Genomic DNA, 17,657 nt, shown 5'->3' on the forward strand with positions numbered 1-17,657 from the left:
CTGCAATGAAAATCAAACAATCAGAAAATTATAAGAAAACAACACATCAGAGACTTCAACTCCAACGACAAGCTCTGATTTAAAAAAAACAAAAAAAAAACTATTAAGATGCATATAACCCAAAAGTCTTACCTGCTAGAGTGAATATTTCAGCTGAGTGTCTGTAGGTTCTGGAAAGCTGTGGAGAAAAGAGCACTTATATACAGAAACAACAGGGAAACACACGTGAATATTAAGTAATTGTTTACTGGATGACAGTTTTCTTCCGGTAACTTCAATTAATTTATTAACTGTCAATATTGTGCAAGATTGATCTCTGTAACTGCTTTATTGCAGTATGAGGATAAAGTGCTTAATTTCCCGAAAACTTCCTCATCGTTCTATCTTGTACACTAAAAGATCTGACTCTCCTGTTGCACATTGGACTGTGTTGGCTTTAAATCAAAAATATTAGAAGTTGCTGTCTCATCAACAGTAGCTGCTTTACAACAAACTTTTACCGTAACTTTCATCGTCTCCCGTTTTGTTTTTCTAGTTTGCTTCTTTTTTTTTATTTCATGTATGCAGCTGCAACTTAACTGGTGTGTGTTGAGAAAGTGGTAATTTATCAGTTTTGGGAAAACAATCCTGAAACCCACTGATTGGTAATTTCAGTAATTAAAAAACAAATGTAAACACACTACTGCTAAACACTAATAGGCTACTATTTATTTTCTAAGCAAATATGTCTCATAACTTACACAAGTTTGTTTTTTATGGCAGCGATCAATTTGTAAGAATTAGGTTGCATGGTGTAAATCTCGTTGATAAAGAACTGTTGTAAGCAGTGGTGGAATGTAACTAAGTGCATTTACTCAAGTACTGTACTTAAGTACAATTTAGAAGTACTTGTACACACCTTTACTTGAGTATTTCCATTTCATGCTACTTTATACTTCTACTCCACTACATTTCAGAGGGAAATATTGTACTTTTTACTCCACTACATTTATTTGACAGCTTTATTTACTAGTTACTTTGCAGATTTAGATTATTAATACAAATTATAAATCAACAAATAAATAATGATATATTTTTACAGGTTAAGCTACCCAGCAGTATATAAAGTAATTAAATTAGCTCCACTTTTACCAGCTGCAACATTAAAGTGATGAACACATTAATGCATCAATAATTATTGTCCAAAAACATGATATATATGATTCTGAAATGGGCCATTCTGCATAATGAGTACTTTCACTTTTGCTACTTTAAGTATATTTTGATGCTAATACTTTTGTTTAACTCAAGTAAGATTTTGAATGCAGGACTTTTTATTTGTAACAAAGTATTTTTACACTGTGGTATTGCTACTTTTACTTAAGTCAAAGATCTGAATACTTCTTCCACCACTGGGTGTAAGGAAACACAGGGACAATTATGTTTTATTGCCTTATCAAAAAGAAAAACAGCTTAATCAGCCAATCACATAAGCCTTTATTGACTTTATTAAGACTTATAGTAGTCAGATATCAATAGGACTAATTCTAATAATAACTACATGAGCTACGGCCAAGGGATATAAAACATGATTCTAGTGCTAAAGTAAAATACTCTGAACTGTGAACTGTGGTGGATGAATCTTGGTGAGTGATTAACAGGAAACACTGAGCATTTCCTTAATGTGAGTGGAGACTGAATGCCTTCAATGATGAATAGATCCAGATCAAAGTGATACAAGCATAAAGTTAAAATACTGAAACTTGAACTGAAACTAAACAATAAATACGATTTTTACTGATCCATAGGTTGATGGGGCTGCTGATCAGTACCAATGACTAAAATATTACTGGCTGAGATTTCTAAGAAAAAAGAAATCCTGGCCCATACCTTGTTACGTGGGACGTTATTTTGATAGTCCACTGTTGTCAGTTGACTGTCAACAAGATTTGTCTCAACAGACAAGCTACATGCATTCAACCCACCACTCGTGGACTATAAGGGGCATCTCAAGTGCTAATCAACAGACTTCATCAACTGAGAAACACATTCCTACATATGAAATTGTTTTATGAATCAATTGTCTCACTGTCCTATAACCCTAACTTTAACAAATTGTCATGTGTCTAACCTTAAACCTAAGCATAACCTTAACTCAACCTTCCTTAACCTTCCTTTATGTTCTTTTATGTGCCTAAACTTAACCCTAACCTCAACGGAGGATGTTGACAGTCTATCAACAGTCTAATTATAGTAATTTGAGGAAGAATACTTCACAATCAGCTCACAGGTAGTTAACATAAATAGATAGTGTGTCGAACAGTTTGTGAGAATCAACTGAAAATACCTGGCTGATAGTCTGTTGAACCAATTCTTGTTGACTTTTAATCTGAATTTAGCTGAATTGAGTTGAATATTTCTCTCATCCACAAAAACTATAGTATTATCACACATCTGTCTCAGTATTTCAAAGATGGAGGCTGAAAGATAAAATCAGAAATACAATCATATTTTAAGTTTTTTCCAGCTGATGTCATGGAGAGTTACACGATCGGCCTTTTGGAACAGAGGAAAGGCAGCTTTTGGCAGAGTAGATCTGCTTTCATGGCTCTCTGCTGCACATTAGACCTCAGGGAGTACATCACGTAAGGTAATAAAGTAAATAAAAGCAGATCTAGTGGAACTGGGGAGGAGGTTGGTGAACAAAAAGCAACAAGACTCATGACAGCAGACAGCAGCAGCAGAGTGGCAGTCTGCATGGTGAGCTAGACAGAGAGTGAGAATGTGTCATTTAAAAGGTTTGACATTAGGATGTGTGTGTGTGTGTGTGTGTTTGGTTCACTTGTAAAGGTGCTGCTGAGTTAGTCCAATCAGCTGAAGACAGCCAGCTGGAGTTTCCTGCCTGAACTTGTGTTGCTCAAGCAATACAGCTAGAGGAGGGAACGAAACATATGCAGTTTTATATTTCTGTCATTTCTCGTCAATTTATATTTTCATAAATCTGGCTTCATAACAAGACCCTCTGAATTTACTCTCTTCCCCATACATATGACCTGTTGTTGCAGTTTTTATCAGACCCGAGGTTTAGTTTCTTTAGTTTTTAATGTAAGAAATACATGAATTTTGTATTTTGAAAACTTTTACAAAACATTTTCATAAAAATAAGAAATAGCATTCTGAGGCAATAAAGGAAAATCAGGTAAGGATCAGTTAGTTGGGGTTAGGTAAGTGACAGTTGAAATCAAGCCAAAGCACTCTGCCTTGTCAGCTATTTTCCTGCTTCTTTCATCTGAAAATTCAAACCTACCTCAGCACCAGGCCCGGTCTCTGGGCTATTAATAAAAATACAGCAGCTGGATTCATAAGCCACAAGAGGTCATGCTTTACATTGATTTTAGAACAGCTATGAGGCATGTTTAGGCGTGGCTTCTTTCTTCTAACAACCAATATAGTTCTTGACCAGTAGCTAAACAAAGTGTCTGCTAGGAGACTTAGCAGCGGTATGAGTGGTGATTTCCAGTTTGAATATTAATATTTAAAGTCACTGTTAATGGGTTAGAGCGCCCGTCCTGTAAGGGAAAGGCCACAGGTTGGAGTCCAGCTACAGCCATGTGACACTGAACCTCTACCTGCTCACTCATCATCAGTCGCTCTGGAAAAGAGAATCAGCTAAATGCCTGAAATGTGAAATGAGATGTGGAGACAGGTCATGGATGCTGCATTTGAGATGCTCTCCCTCCATCTATTTCTATTCTTATGTTGAGTTTCAGACAGAATATTTTACACAGTGAAAAAGACAATCACTTATCAACAAAGTCATGGAAACATGGACTCAATGTCCAACCCCTTTTTTTAAAATGAGAATCCAATACATTTAAAATTATTGAAAATGAAATGATCATCTTTCTTCACTGTAAATAAGACATTTGACTGATATAAATGTCCACAATTTTAAGACACGATCAACTATTGAACATTGCAACATTTCTTTTTCTTAAGATCATCTCTATATGATTTCTGTTTTACCAGATAATACACAGTGGAAAGTGGCAGGCAAGATGCAAGAGAGACAAACAGTAAATTTTAAGAACAGAATTTGAATCCATAACATCGACCGATATATTGGTTTAAAAATCAGATATCGTCCAGTCAGTGTGTCCCACTGCTGATGCCCCAGAATATCAGCTATCTGATCGAAATGCCATTCAATTCTATTCAAAAACATGATTTATCCCTGAGAGGCAAAAGCAGGAAGGTAAGTGTTTAAAAAAAAATACAGAATGTAAAACAACAAAAGCTGCAGAATTGCTCAGTCTACAAAGAATCCCCCTTTAGACTTAATTGAAGATCAAGAACTTCTTTATCGGTCAGGTATACAAGCTACTGACAGAAAGTATCAACATTTGCTGTTCTCACTCCTCATTCTCCGTTCCAGTGGCTTTGGGTGAGTTTAACAGTTCAGCTTCATGGCACACACAAAGGGAAACTGACTTCCACAATTCACATCGTTCCAGTAGTGCTCCGCTGTAAATTACAAAACAGACAGTTTTTATATCAGATGAAACCAAAAATGTGTTGTAACTCTGTGTTAGTGAAGTGAGAAGACCAACAATGTTGGTCAGAAGAGAAATGTTAGAGAAGTGTGCTTGACAGGGAGGTTCGGGTTGAAGGAAAAGTTACTCTACCTCCATAGTTCATCTCAACACAGTGTTCTGTGTTTCCATAGTTGTTGGGCTCTTTGCTGCCCCAGAGCTGATAGTCAAACCTGGACCCGTCGCTCCAGAACCACAGGAAGTTCTGTTAACAGAGAAAATGAATCACTTGTTATTGTTGGTAACTTGCACAAAGTTGTAGCAGTTGAAATCGCCTGATGTATTTTGCATAACGTGCTGTAAATTTGCTGTATCACACCTCAATCTGCTCCAAGAGACACCATCTATATCTACATCCACTTGACTGGACAGTGAGTTTTATTTGAATGCATCTGCAGAATTAATGTTCTGAGAAAGGACAATATGCACCAATTTTCTAAAGAATAAAAAAAAGACTTGACAAAAGAAAACTCTATCACTGGTATGTGAACTGTACTTTTGATTTGCATTTTGGATGGGGGGAATTTAAGTGTGTTATCCCTAATTCTGCTGTCATTAGTCTCAGTGTAGATAAGTGGGACAGAGGCCGAGAAGCTCTGCTGCCTGTCTTCATGTTTGTTTGAATTCATATATTTGTCAGACAACTCAAAGACTGAAATGACCCTAAATGAGCGCTACCACTCTGAGACTAAACTTCAAGAGCTGAGGGGTCAGATCAGAATTTTGAGACTCCTGGTGTATTTGCATGACACCAGATGGATAAATAATCCATCTGGTGTCATCTGGTGAAGTGTTCAATAATTTGAACACTTCACGCTTTAGCCTGAGCCTTTTTTTGCCATACAGACTTGTTTGAGAGAAAGAAAAGACACTCAACAATAGACTGGATTGGTCTGGGTAAACTGATGAGTTTGCTACCTGAAAGGCATCAGCGCCACCGATCCAGGTTCGGGGGAAACCACCAGTGCTCCTCCTCACGGTCTCCTGGATGAAATGGTACTCCCCAAAGCTGTGGATGGAGGCAAGGTTGGCACCAAAGTGCAAACAATGTTGCTGTAAAAGAAGAGAGAAACCGCTCTTAATGCAGAAAGACACAGTATGGCCTCAACAAGAGTCTGCACTTCCAAAACTTTGAGTGCAAACTTCTGTAACAAAGAAATATTGTACATATTTCAACCATCAGTCATGCAGATATTGATATTCAATATCTTGAAATTTAACCATTTAATACCAAAAAATAAAAAAAAATAAAATAGGCTATAAGTATTTAGTGTTTCTCTTGGAATTTTATTCTTGTCAGGTTGGTAGTTACCACTAACTATCACTGGACTCACAAAATATCATTTTTGATGATAAAATAATCCTTATTTATTTATTAATATTAGGTAATGTAATACTGAGGTAGCTGTTGGGAATGAACCCCTTCAGGTCTTACCTCTGCCTCTGGCCAGGTGCTTGAGCTGCTGATGAAGACAAAGCATCTGGATCCATATTGGGACCAGCCTGACGGACAGCCGCTCCTGCTCTCCACACCGTCACCCAGCTCCTCTGCTCCTGCCGCCTCCTGAGCCTGAGCCTCCTCTTCCTCCAGCCTTCCTGCCTCCTTAGCCAGAAGCTCCTCTGGCCTCTCCTCTGGAAGAGAAAAGTATGGACTCATTAACTGATGATCAAGGCCTGGTTTCCCTAAATGTATCTTCACATTACAGTTAGATGTTGCTCTAGTCAAAACCAATGGAAAAATATTATCTTAGTGCTAAAATGCTTTTGTGAAACTGGGACCTGGTCTCAAATGTAGGTATGTTGTTCTTTTTAGTTTTACAAGGACAGATGCAACCGCAACTGCAATCCTTGTAGCGTTGTATCACAGTATTTAGTTGACAGTAGTCGGACAAGAACTTTAATTGAATGTTTTGGGGTCGGATGAATTCAAGTCGCTGTCCAAGCTATTCTCTCTTACCTAGAGACATGTTCTGCTCAACAGCAGCCATCTGCTCCATTGGATCTGCAGCAGAAGACAAGCAGACCAGCAGTTAACCATCAACCAGAACTACTTTATTAAATTCCTCGGTCCTTCACACATTCTCACATGTTACTGTCTCAATGCTGCATTCACAAGGAAAGAAAATCACATTTTTAGCAGCTTGTGCTGGGTTTTTGATGTTGCTCTTTAATAGAATAAACATGTAATTCCATGTTGTTTCTTACTGTTTAGGCTGACATGAAAAGATCAGATCTGTGCCACAAGGGACTGAATTTTAAATGTGGTATGGTTACTGCATGGAAAATGTTCAAACCCCTTCAGTGTTTTCTAAAGTAATATAACAAAGTAAAACCGAAGCCTCATGGGAGATTAAAAGCCTTCCAGTGGCTGAAGGAGTGTAAATATACAGTATTACTAATAACAACATGAGGAGAGACTGTACCATGAGCTGCAGAGACGACCTTATCCAGAGGGGGGTGCTGCTCTGCTCTGGTCTCCACCTGGGGCTCTAAGGTAAGAGAAGATGAGTGTTAGCAGAAATAGCAGCAACAACACCATTAACAACAACAATAAAAACAAGTTAACATGTTATCCCCCATAAATAATGCAGGCACCCCTTTGAAATTTTGACCTTTAATTATATTGTAATTTTTTGAATAAGTGCATCATCATTCTGAGTCTGATTTTGTTGTTTTGTTGTTGTTGTTGATTTCATCACGTTTGAATAAGCATAAAAACTATGAGAACCTGACTGCAGTTTAAACAAACAGGTTGAGAGTCTAAAAGGGGGAGATAGGCTCTGTGTGTTGGTGAGTCTCACCTGTTGCACCGCTCAGAGCGAACAGAGCGCAGAGAAGAAAAATGGTCAGCATTGTTTACAGTGGTGAACTGGACTCCTGCAATGAAAATCAAACAATCAGAAAATCATAAGAAAACAACACATCAGAGAATCAATATCAACTCCTTGTGTGTGAAAGTAGCAGACTGGATATGCAGTTATCCAAACACACACACTCCAATGAAAAACTCCCCTATTAAGATGCATGTAACCCAAAAGTCTCACCTGCTAGAGTGAATATTTCAGCTGAGTGTCTGTAGGTTCTGGAAAGCTGTGGAGAAAAGAGCACTTATATACAGAAACAACAGGGAAACACACATGAATTTTAAATAATTATTTACTAGATAGTGATAACAGTTTGCTTCTAAAGAAATTTCAACGATTTTTTTGATGTCATTGTTTTGAAGTTTTATCTCTTTAGCTACTTTATTGCAGTATGAGGATAAACTGATTTCCAGAGAACTTACTTATCATTCTGCAGAACTCTCTCACACCTCCTGATCAGATCAGGTCAAGAGTCTTTTATAATATTCAGCATAGGATTATGGGGAAGCATCTGTCTTGTATCTGATTCTGTTCTGTCAAACATATGTTGCTGACTTGCTTTCTCGACAACAGGAGCCGATGTTTAGTTTAATAACATAACATAACATAACATAACATAACATAACATAACATAACATAACATAACATAACATAACATAACATAACATAACATAACGTCCTTGTTTTTAGCTGTATATTCTGTGTAGGTACATTAAGAGCAACGAAAAACCGGAGTCAAATTCCTTGTATGTGTACATACTTGGCCAATAAAGCTGATTCTAACAAACTTTTATTGTAACTTTCATCTTTACGTTTCCCTTTTTGTTTTTCTGCTATTTTGCATTTTTATTCAATTTCATGTATGCAGCTGTAGCTTCATTTGTAACTTCAACTGATTGATATTTTCAATAATAAAAAAGAAATGCATGAACTACTACAACTAAACACTAACGCTATTTTCTAAACAAAGATTTCTCACAACTTAAACAATTTTGGTTTTGATGCCAGTGATCGATTTGTAAGAATTAGCTTGCATGGCGTAAACCTCTTTGATAGATAAAGTACTGTTCAAAGGAAACACAAGTGCAATTGTGTGTTATTGGCTTATTATGAAAACAAAAACAGCCCAATCAGCCATTCAGATAAGCCTTTATTATAAGGCTTAACATGAGCTACAGCCAAGGGATATAAAACATGATTTTAGTGCTGAAGTAAAATAATGAAATCAATTAATCTTGGTGAATGATTAACAGGAAACTCTGAGCATTTCCTTAGTGGAGACTGAATGCCTCTAATGATGAATAGATCCAGATCAAAATGTTTCAAGAATAGTTAAAATACTGAAACATGACCTGAAAATAAACTGTACAATTTTACTGATCCATAGCAGAAAATGACCGTAATCTATCTGCAGGAGGTTGATAGGATTGTTGATCAATACCAATGATTCAGCTATTACTGGCTGAAATTTCTAAAAGTAAAACAAAATTTTGGCCCTTGTTATGTGACACGTTACTTTGATAGTCCACTGTTAGTTGACTGTCAACAAGATTTGCCCAACAGACAAGCTACATGTATTCAACCCACTAGTGGACTATATGGGGCATCTCAAGTGCTAATCAACAGACTTCATCAACTGAGAAACACATTACTCCCTCAAACTGTTTCTAGTTGTGTCTCCTCAACCTAATCCTTTCATGTTGGGGAAAACTATTTCTCTCACTTTTCATGCATGGAACACTTCATTGCATTTTAAGACATCATGCTCAATTCATGAAAGTTTGAGAAACCAAGCTGAGATAATCACGTTAAATTTTTAATATTTAGCTGTAAGGGTTCAATGTGTTACTCAAGGCCACATCTACTGATACATATTGAGATTGTTAATGGACAATCTCTCTAACCACTACGCCACGCTGCCAATAAGACCATCCTCTACAACACACTGGTCATCACACCTGAACAGCATCAGTCCCTTCAATCCATGTACTTGAGAAACTACCAGTCTGCTTTGTAGTCGTCTCCTGAAGGAGCTCGTTCTCCCCTGGGTAGTGTACTGAGCCCAGGTTGGCTCCACTATACAAGCAACACAGCTAGAGGAGGGAATGAAACATATTCAGGTTTGTATTTGCATTTGACAAACACCGAGGAAAATGTCAGTATCTGAATGAGCAGATGACTGAGCAGATGGAGATGTGTGGCCAGTGGTTAGAGCACCCGTCCTGTAAGGGAAAGGCCACAGGTTGGAGTCCAGCTACAGCCATGTGACACTGAACCTCTACCTGCTCACTCATCATCAGTCGCTCTGGAAAAGAGAATCAGCTAAATGCCTGAAATGTGAAATGAGATGTGGAGACAGGTCATGGATGCTGCATTTGAGATGCTCTCCCTCCATCTATTTCTATTCTTATGTTGAGTTTCAGACAGAATATTTTACACAGTGAAAAAGACAATCACTTATCAACAAAGACATGCAAACATGGATTCAATGTCCAACCCCTTTATTTAAAATGAGAATCCAATACATTTAACATTACTGAAAATGAAACTATCATCTTTGTCTACTGTAAAAAAAAAAAAAAAACCCATTTCACTTATATAAATGTACATAATTTTAACAATTTTAAGACAACTATTGAACAGTGCCATGTTTCTTTTTCTTACGATCATCTCTATATAATTTCTGTTTTACCAGATAATACACAGTGGAAAGTGGCAGGCAAGATGCAAGAGAGACAGACAGTAAATTTTATGAACAGAATTTGAACCATGACATCGACCAGTATATTGGTTTAAAAAGTGTGTCAGTGTGTCCCACTGCCAATGCCCCAGACTATCAGCTATCACATGTTTCCAAGTAACAACTGGAATGTAGCAGGAATGTAGGTGTTTCAATAAAAATATTATAATTACAGAATATAAAACAACTTCATTTTTGTTTGTCAGAGTGCAGTGAAAAGCTGCAGAACTTCTACAATATCTACAAAAAATCCCCCTTTAGACTTAACTGAAGATCAAGAACCACAACAAAACTTGAATTTCTTTACTGCTTTAACATCTATACTGGTCAGCTATACAAACTAATAACAAAAGTATCACCATTTGCTGTTCTCACTCCTCGTTGTTGGTTCCAGTGGCTGTTTGGGTGAGTTTAACAGTTCAGCCTTCTGGCACACACAAAGGGTAACTGAGTTCGACAATCATGATCGTTCCAGTTGCTATCCGCTGTAAATTACAAAAGAGACAGGTTTTAGATCAGATGAAACCAAAAATGTGCTGCGACTCTAGATGTTAGAGAAGCGTGCTTGTGACAGGGAGGTTTAGATTGATGGAAAAGTTACTCTACCTCCACTGTTCATCTCCATACAGTATTCTCTTCCTCCAGCGTTGTTGGGCTCTCCTCTGTTCCAGAGCTGATTGTCAAACCTGGAACCGTCGCTCCAGAACCACAAGCGATCCTGTTAAAAGAAATTGAATCATTGAATCACTGTTGGTAACTTGCACAAAGTTGTAGTTGTTGAAATTGCCGGATGTATTTTGCATAGCGAGCTGTAAATCTGCTGTATCACACTTAAACCTGCTCCAAGAGACACCATCTATATCTACATCCACTTGACTGGCCAGTGTGTTTTATTTGAATGAATCTGCAGAAGAAATGTTGTGGGAAAGGAAAGGGATTTTCTGAAGACTTAAAAGATTTTACATTTCTTCCCATAAAAATGTTCTTCTACTCAGTCTGTTCAGAGAATGAAGGCTCTATCATTGGTATGTGAACTCAAAGACTGAAACGATCCTAAATGAGCGCTACCACTCTGAGACTAAACTTCAAGAGCTGAGGGGTCAGATCTGAATTTTGAGATCCCTGGGTGTATTTGCATGACAGATGAATAAATACATTTGAACACTTCATACTTAAGCTTGAGCATTCTGCTGGCAAAATCTTTTTTTTTGCCATACATATGTGTTTGACAGAAAGAAAACACACTCAACACATGTCTGGATTGATCTGGGTAAACTGATGAGTTTGCTACCTGAGCTGTGTCAGTGCCACCAATCCAGGTTCGGGGGAAGCCACCAGTGCTCCTCCTCACGATCCCCTGGATGTAATGGTACTCCTCCAAGCTGTGGACGGAGGCAAGGTTGGCACCAGAGTGCAAACAATAGCGCTGTAAAAGTAGAGAGAAACCGCTCTTAATGCAGAAAGACACAGTTTGGCCTCATCAAAAGTCTGCACGTCCAAAACTTTTAATGCAAAATTCTGTAACAAAGAAATATTGCAAAAATGTCTTCAGTGGCTGTAATGCATTTCATAGTGACATCATCAGCTGTAAAGTTGGCAGTTCAAGGGGAAGGCAACTGTCAGTCAAGCAGATATCTGATATTTTCTGCTGACATTCACTATCTCTAAATGTAACTTTTTTTTAATAGTTTTTCCCCCAGAATTGTATTCTTATCAGGGTGGTAGTTACCACTAACTATCACTGGACTCATTAAAAAAAAAACACTTTTGAGGAGGAAATAATCTTTATTGCCCTCTTAGATGACTGAGAAATAGGCCTACCACGCTCCCTCTAAGTAGCTGCATCATTCACCTCCCACCTATCAAAACCCCACCTAAATGATCATTGTAATAAACCTAACTTAGCTGTCCTTTCTAGGATTGTCAAGATTTTTTTTATAATTTATTTATAATAAAGTTTTATACCACTCAAGAGGCCTGTACTGTTAAACAAATTGTACTCTTTTAACTCTGCCAGTCAGTCAGATTGTCCTCTGCCTGGGTTAATACAAGTTAGGATCAGCAACATTTCAAGTAAATGTAATGAGTTTGCCATTTACTTCCAAGAAGAAATCTCTACTATTAGAAATAATATTTCCATCTTGTGCATTGGCGAATCTAGCCTTTCTGTCCCCTCACATCAATGTACCACTTTGGGCACTATGTGTAATTTTTCTATTGCATCTATTGCATATTATTAATGCCTCCCTACAGTCTGGTGTTTTCCCCACTTCTCTCAAGCGTGCTGTTATCACACCCTTACTGAAGAAGAATAATCTAGACCCATCCATGACTAGCAACTATAGACCAGTCTCCAACCTTGCTTTCCTTTGGTTCCAATGGTTCTCATCATATTTAGGACTTTCTCTGTGCCTCTTGGCAATTTCACATCTGAAGAAGTCAACATTTTCTGTGGGGTCCCACAAGGGTGAATTCTTGGTCCACTGCTGTTCAATCTATACATGCTCTCTCTTGGTACCATCATACAGAATCACAATGTATCCTACCAGTCCTATGCTGACGATACACAGCTGTACATCTCACTTTCCCTAGATAACCTTAGTCCTGTAAATCAATGACATCAACCACTGGATGTCCAAAAACTCTCTACAATTAACAAAGAAAAGACTGAGATCCTGGTAGTAGGTCCTAAAGCACAAAGGCAGGAGATCCAATCCATGTTGTGCTCATTGTCTCTGAAGCACAGTAAAGAGTGATGTAAGAAACCTGGGTATTTTATGGATGCCGATCTTAACTTTCAGCATCACATCACTAATATTACTAAGACATCTTTTTTTACCATTTAAAATACTTTCCAAACTTAGAAGGTTCCTGTCCTGGTCTGACTCTGGAAATTGGTTCATGCATTAATTTCCAACAGATTAGATTACTGTAATGTGCTCTTCGCAGTCAGAGTGCTAACTGGGATTAGGAAAATGGAGGACAGATCTTCTATACTGAGCTCACACTGTGTTGTGGTATATATCTGATTTCAATATTATTGCTTGTTTACAAGGCTCTAAATGGTTTAGGTCCTAAATACATTTCTGACCTGCTCACTGGCCAATGAGATCTCTCAGATAATCGGGCATGCATCTCCTAACTGTACCTAGAAAAAAACTTTTAATCAGGTGAAGGTGCATTTAGTCACTTTGGTGCTATTCTTTGGAACAAACTGCCTAATAACCTGAGATCTGCTACAACTGTGTCCTCTTTTAAGAGCCATCTTACAACCTGCCTTTTTCCTCAGGCCTTTAGCTAGTTAGCGCCTTTGTGTGGTTCTGCTTTAGTCTGTGTGTGTGTGTGTGTGTGTGTGGGTATGACTTAAGTCACTTTCAGGGACACAATCCAGACTCAAGACCACTTGATTGGGGACGGCTTGTGCAATTGGGGACAAAAGCCGTGTCCCCAATTGGTGAAAAGCTGATTTTTGGGTCAGTGGTTAAGGTTAGAGTAAGGGTTAGGTTTAGGCAAGTAGTGGTTATGGTTATGGTTAGGGTAAGTCTCCAGGAAATGAATGTAAGTCTATGTAAATACCCCAAAAGTGACATAAGTGAGACTGTGTGTGTGTGTGTGTGTGTGTGTGTGTGTGTGTGTGTGTGTGTGTGTGTGTGTGTGTGTGTGTGTGTGTGTGTGCTGTTGTAGGGGTAGGACAGGGGGTTTTAAAAGCTGTATTTTGACTTTTTTGGACTGTATTTTATATAAGTGCATTGTATTTCCTTATCTGTTTATTGTCACTATTTTTGGCTTTTAATGTGAAACACATTGAGCTTACCTGTGTATGAAATCTCTTGACTTATTTACTGAGGTAATACTGGATAAGGAAATACTGAGGTAACCGTTATATTTCAAATGGATACAGAGAATTTGGGAATGAACCCCTTCAGGTCTTACTTCTGCCTCTGGCCAGGTCCTTGGGCTGCTGAAGAAGACGAAGCATCTGGATCCATATTGGGACCAGCCTGACGGACAGCCGCTCCTGCTCTCCACACCGTCACCCAGCTCCTCTGCTCCTGCTGCCTCCTGAGCCTGAGCCTCCTCTTCCTCCAGCCTTCCTGCCTCCTCAGCCAGAAGCTCCTCTGGCCTCTCCTCTGGAAGAGAAAAGTGTGGCCTCATTAAGTGATGATCAAGGCCTGGTTTCCCTAAATGTATCTTCACATTACAGTTAGATGTTGCTCTAGTCAAAACCAATGGAAAAATATTATATTAGTGCTAAAATACTTTTGTGAAACTGGGACCTGGTCTCAAATGTAGGTATGTTGTTCTTTTTAGTTTTACAAGGACAGAGGCAACCGCAACTGCAATCCTTGTAGCGTTGTATCACAGTATTTCGTTGACAGTAGTCAGTTTTCAGTATCCATTGAGCAGACTGGTACATATATATGGGTTCAGGGGCACTTCAGCAGTATTGTGCACTTTCCCTACAGGGAATTGAACCAGCATCTCTCTACACTGAGGGCAGCCTCTCTAACCATCATGCCAGCCTCTTGCGGGCATTACCTTTTAAAGAGACATTGCTTTAGAGTTTGTAATATTTTCAGATCTCAAATTGTACAGCTTAGTCCAAACAACCAAAGTGAAGAATAAGAACTTTAATTGAGTGTTTTTGGTTCGGATTAATTCTAATTCTCTCTTACCTAGAGGCATGTTCTGCTCAACGGCAGCCATCTGCTCCATTGGATCTGCAGCAGAAGACAAGCAGACCAGCAGTTAACCATCTACCAGAACTACTTTATTAAATTCCTCGGTCCTTCACACATTCTCACATGTTACTGTCTCAATGCTGCATTCACAAGGAAAGAAAATCACATTTTTAGCTCTGTGCTGGGTTTTCAATGTTGCTCTTTAATAGAAGAAACATGTAATTCCATGTTGTTTCTTACTGTTTAGGCTGACATGAAAAGATCAGATCTGTGCCACAAGGGACTGAATATTAAATGTGGTATGGTTAGTGCATGGAAAATGTTCAAACCCCTTCAGTGTTTTCTAAAGTAATATAACAAAGTAAAACCGAAGCCTCATGGGAGATTAAAAGCCTTCCAGTGGCTGAAGGAGTGTGAATATACAGTATTACTAATAATAACATGAGGAGAGACTGTACCATGAGCTGCAGAGACGACCTTATCCAGAGGGGGGTGCTGCTCTGCTCTGGTCTCCACCTGGGGCTCTAAGGTAAGAGAAGATGAGTGTTAGCAGAAATAGCAGCAACAACACCATTAACAACAACAATAAAAACAAGTTAACATGTTATCCCGCATAAATAATGCAGGCACCCATTTGAAATTTTGACGTTTAATTATCTTGTAATTTTTTGAATACTGAAAACAGCGCATCATCACTCTGAGTCTGATTTTGTTGTCCTCTTCATTTCATCATGTGTGAATAAGCATAAAAACTATGAGAACCTGACTGCAGTTTAAACAAACAGGTTGAGAGTCTAAAAGGGGGAGATAGGCTCTGTGTGTTGGTGAGTCTCACCTGTTGCACCGCTCAGAGCGAACAGAGCGCAGAGAAGAAAAATGGTCAGCATTGTTTACAGTGGTGAACTGGACTCCTGCAATGAAAATCAAACAATCAGAAAATCCAAACACAAGCTCTGATGAAAAACTCCCCTATTAAGATGCATATAACCCAAAAGTCTCACCTGCTAGAGTGAATATTTCAGCTGAGTGTCTGTAGGTTCTGGAAAGCTGTGGAGAAAAGAGCACTTATATACAGAAACAACAAGGAAACACACATGAATTTTAAATGATTATTTACTAGATAGTGATAACAGTTTGCTTCTAAAGAAATTTCAACCACTTTTTTGACGTCATTGTTGTGGAAGTTTTATCTCTTTAGCTACTTTATTGCAGTATGAGGAAAACGTGATTTCCTTTGAACTTACTTATCGTTCTGCAGAACTCTCTCACACCTCCTGATCAGATCAGTTCATGAGTCTTTTATAATATTCAGAGTAAGATTATGGGGAAGCATCTGTCTTGTACACTAAAATATCTGATGAGCCGATGTTTAGTTTAATAACAAACTTTTATTTTAATTTTCATCTTTACATCTCCTTTTTGTTTTTATGCTATTTTGCACTTTTATTTCATTTTATGTATGCAGCTGTAACTTCATTTTTGATACCAACTGTGTGTTGAAGAAGGCTACATGACAGGGCAAAAAGTTCATTTATTTCAAGCCGACTCGATTACTGTAATGCACTTTTTACTTGTCTCCCTAAAAAAAATCACTGAGAGACTTCAGCTCATTCAAAACTCTGCAGCTCGGCTATTAACCAGAACCAAGAGGGGAGAGCACACTAGTTCAGTTTTAGCTGCTCTACACTGGCTTCCTGTAACATTTACAGTTGATTTTAAGGTCCTCCTCCTTATATACAAAGCTACATTTCTAACTCCCTTGTTCACTACTTGCCTTCAAGAACACTGCGATCATCTGCTGCTGGTTTATTGGAGGTTCCCAGCAACAGCCCAAAGAAAATCGGGGATGCAGCCTTTGTCAATTACGCCCCAAAGCTCTGGAACACACTGCCTATAGATATCAGGGAAGCCAGCTCACTGAATATTTTTAAAAGAAAGCTAAAAGCTTATCTCTTCACTTCAGCCTTTAACTAGCTCTGACTTTCCTGATACAGGCCTGAAACTCTTTTTTGCACTTTGCTTCGCATGTATGTGCTGCTGCACTTCTTTTAAAATGTTGTACTTGACTTGATTTTATGCAATCTATGTACTCTATTTTTTTTCTTTATTTATTTTTACTATTATTATCAAGTGGGTTTTATTCTCCATATTATTTTACATTAATTATGGCATTCTCTCCCTGTTTTTATGCTCATTCTATGTCTATTTTCATGGGAAGATGCATTCTATATATTCTATTGTCATCTTTATCTTATTTTCACTATTATTATCAAGATTTATGTGAAGCACTTCGTGCATGTAATTTCTTTGTTGTAAAGCACTTTGAGCTGCTTTTCTTGTATGAAAGGTGCTATACAAATAAAGTTTATTCTTCTTCTTATTATTATTATTATTTTATTTTTATTTTCATTTTTATTTTTATTTTTATTTTTATTTTCATTTTCATTTTTATTTTTATTATTTAGCAGTTTCAGGGAAAAAAATCCTGTAATTGACTGACTGATATTTTCAATAATAAAAATAAATGAATGCACTACTACTAAACACTAATACTATTTTCTAAGCAAAGATTGAGCAATTCTGTTTTATTGTCTTATTATGAAAAGAAAAACTGTCCAATCAGCCAGTCAGATAAGCCTTTATTGACAGCCTGTTAATGTGTCAAAGGCTTATAGTTATAGATATCAATAGGACTAATGTTAATAATAACTACATGAGCTACAGCCAAGGGATATAAAACGTGATGCGACAATATTTTGAACTGTGAACTGTGGTGGATGAATCTTGGTGAGTGATTAAC

The 17,657-nt window shown here is 37.9% G+C and overlaps 1 protein-coding gene across 1 annotated transcript; it reads right to left on the bottom strand.

Annotated features, from left to right (window-relative positions):
• Window positions 1-149: 149 nt before the first annotated feature.
• Window positions 150-15,744, bottom strand: LOC139641985 (C-type mannose receptor 2-like). Its single transcript, XM_071516668.1, has 11 exons — window positions 15,693-15,744; window positions 15,316-15,381; window positions 14,852-14,896; window positions 14,109-14,305; window positions 11,467-11,601; window positions 10,782-10,893; window positions 7,373-7,426; window positions 6,007-6,125; window positions 5,490-5,624; window positions 4,665-4,776; window positions 150-178 (listed from the first exon to the last, which is right to left on the bottom strand). The coding sequence occupies exons 1-11, from the start codon at window positions 15,742-15,744 to the stop codon at window positions 150-152; spliced, it is 1,056 nt and encodes a 351-aa protein (XP_071372769.1).
• Window positions 15,745-17,657: the final 1,913 nt, after the last annotated feature.

The sequence above is a fragment of the Centroberyx affinis genome, unplaced genomic scaffold (genome assembly GCF_046629955.1).
Source record: "Centroberyx affinis isolate AG114_WGS23_722 - 3 ecotype Tasmania unplaced genomic scaffold, CSIRO-AGI_Caff_v1 ptg000422l_1, whole genome shotgun sequence".
Lineage (NCBI taxonomy): Eukaryota > Metazoa > Chordata > Actinopteri > Beryciformes > Berycidae > Centroberyx > Centroberyx affinis.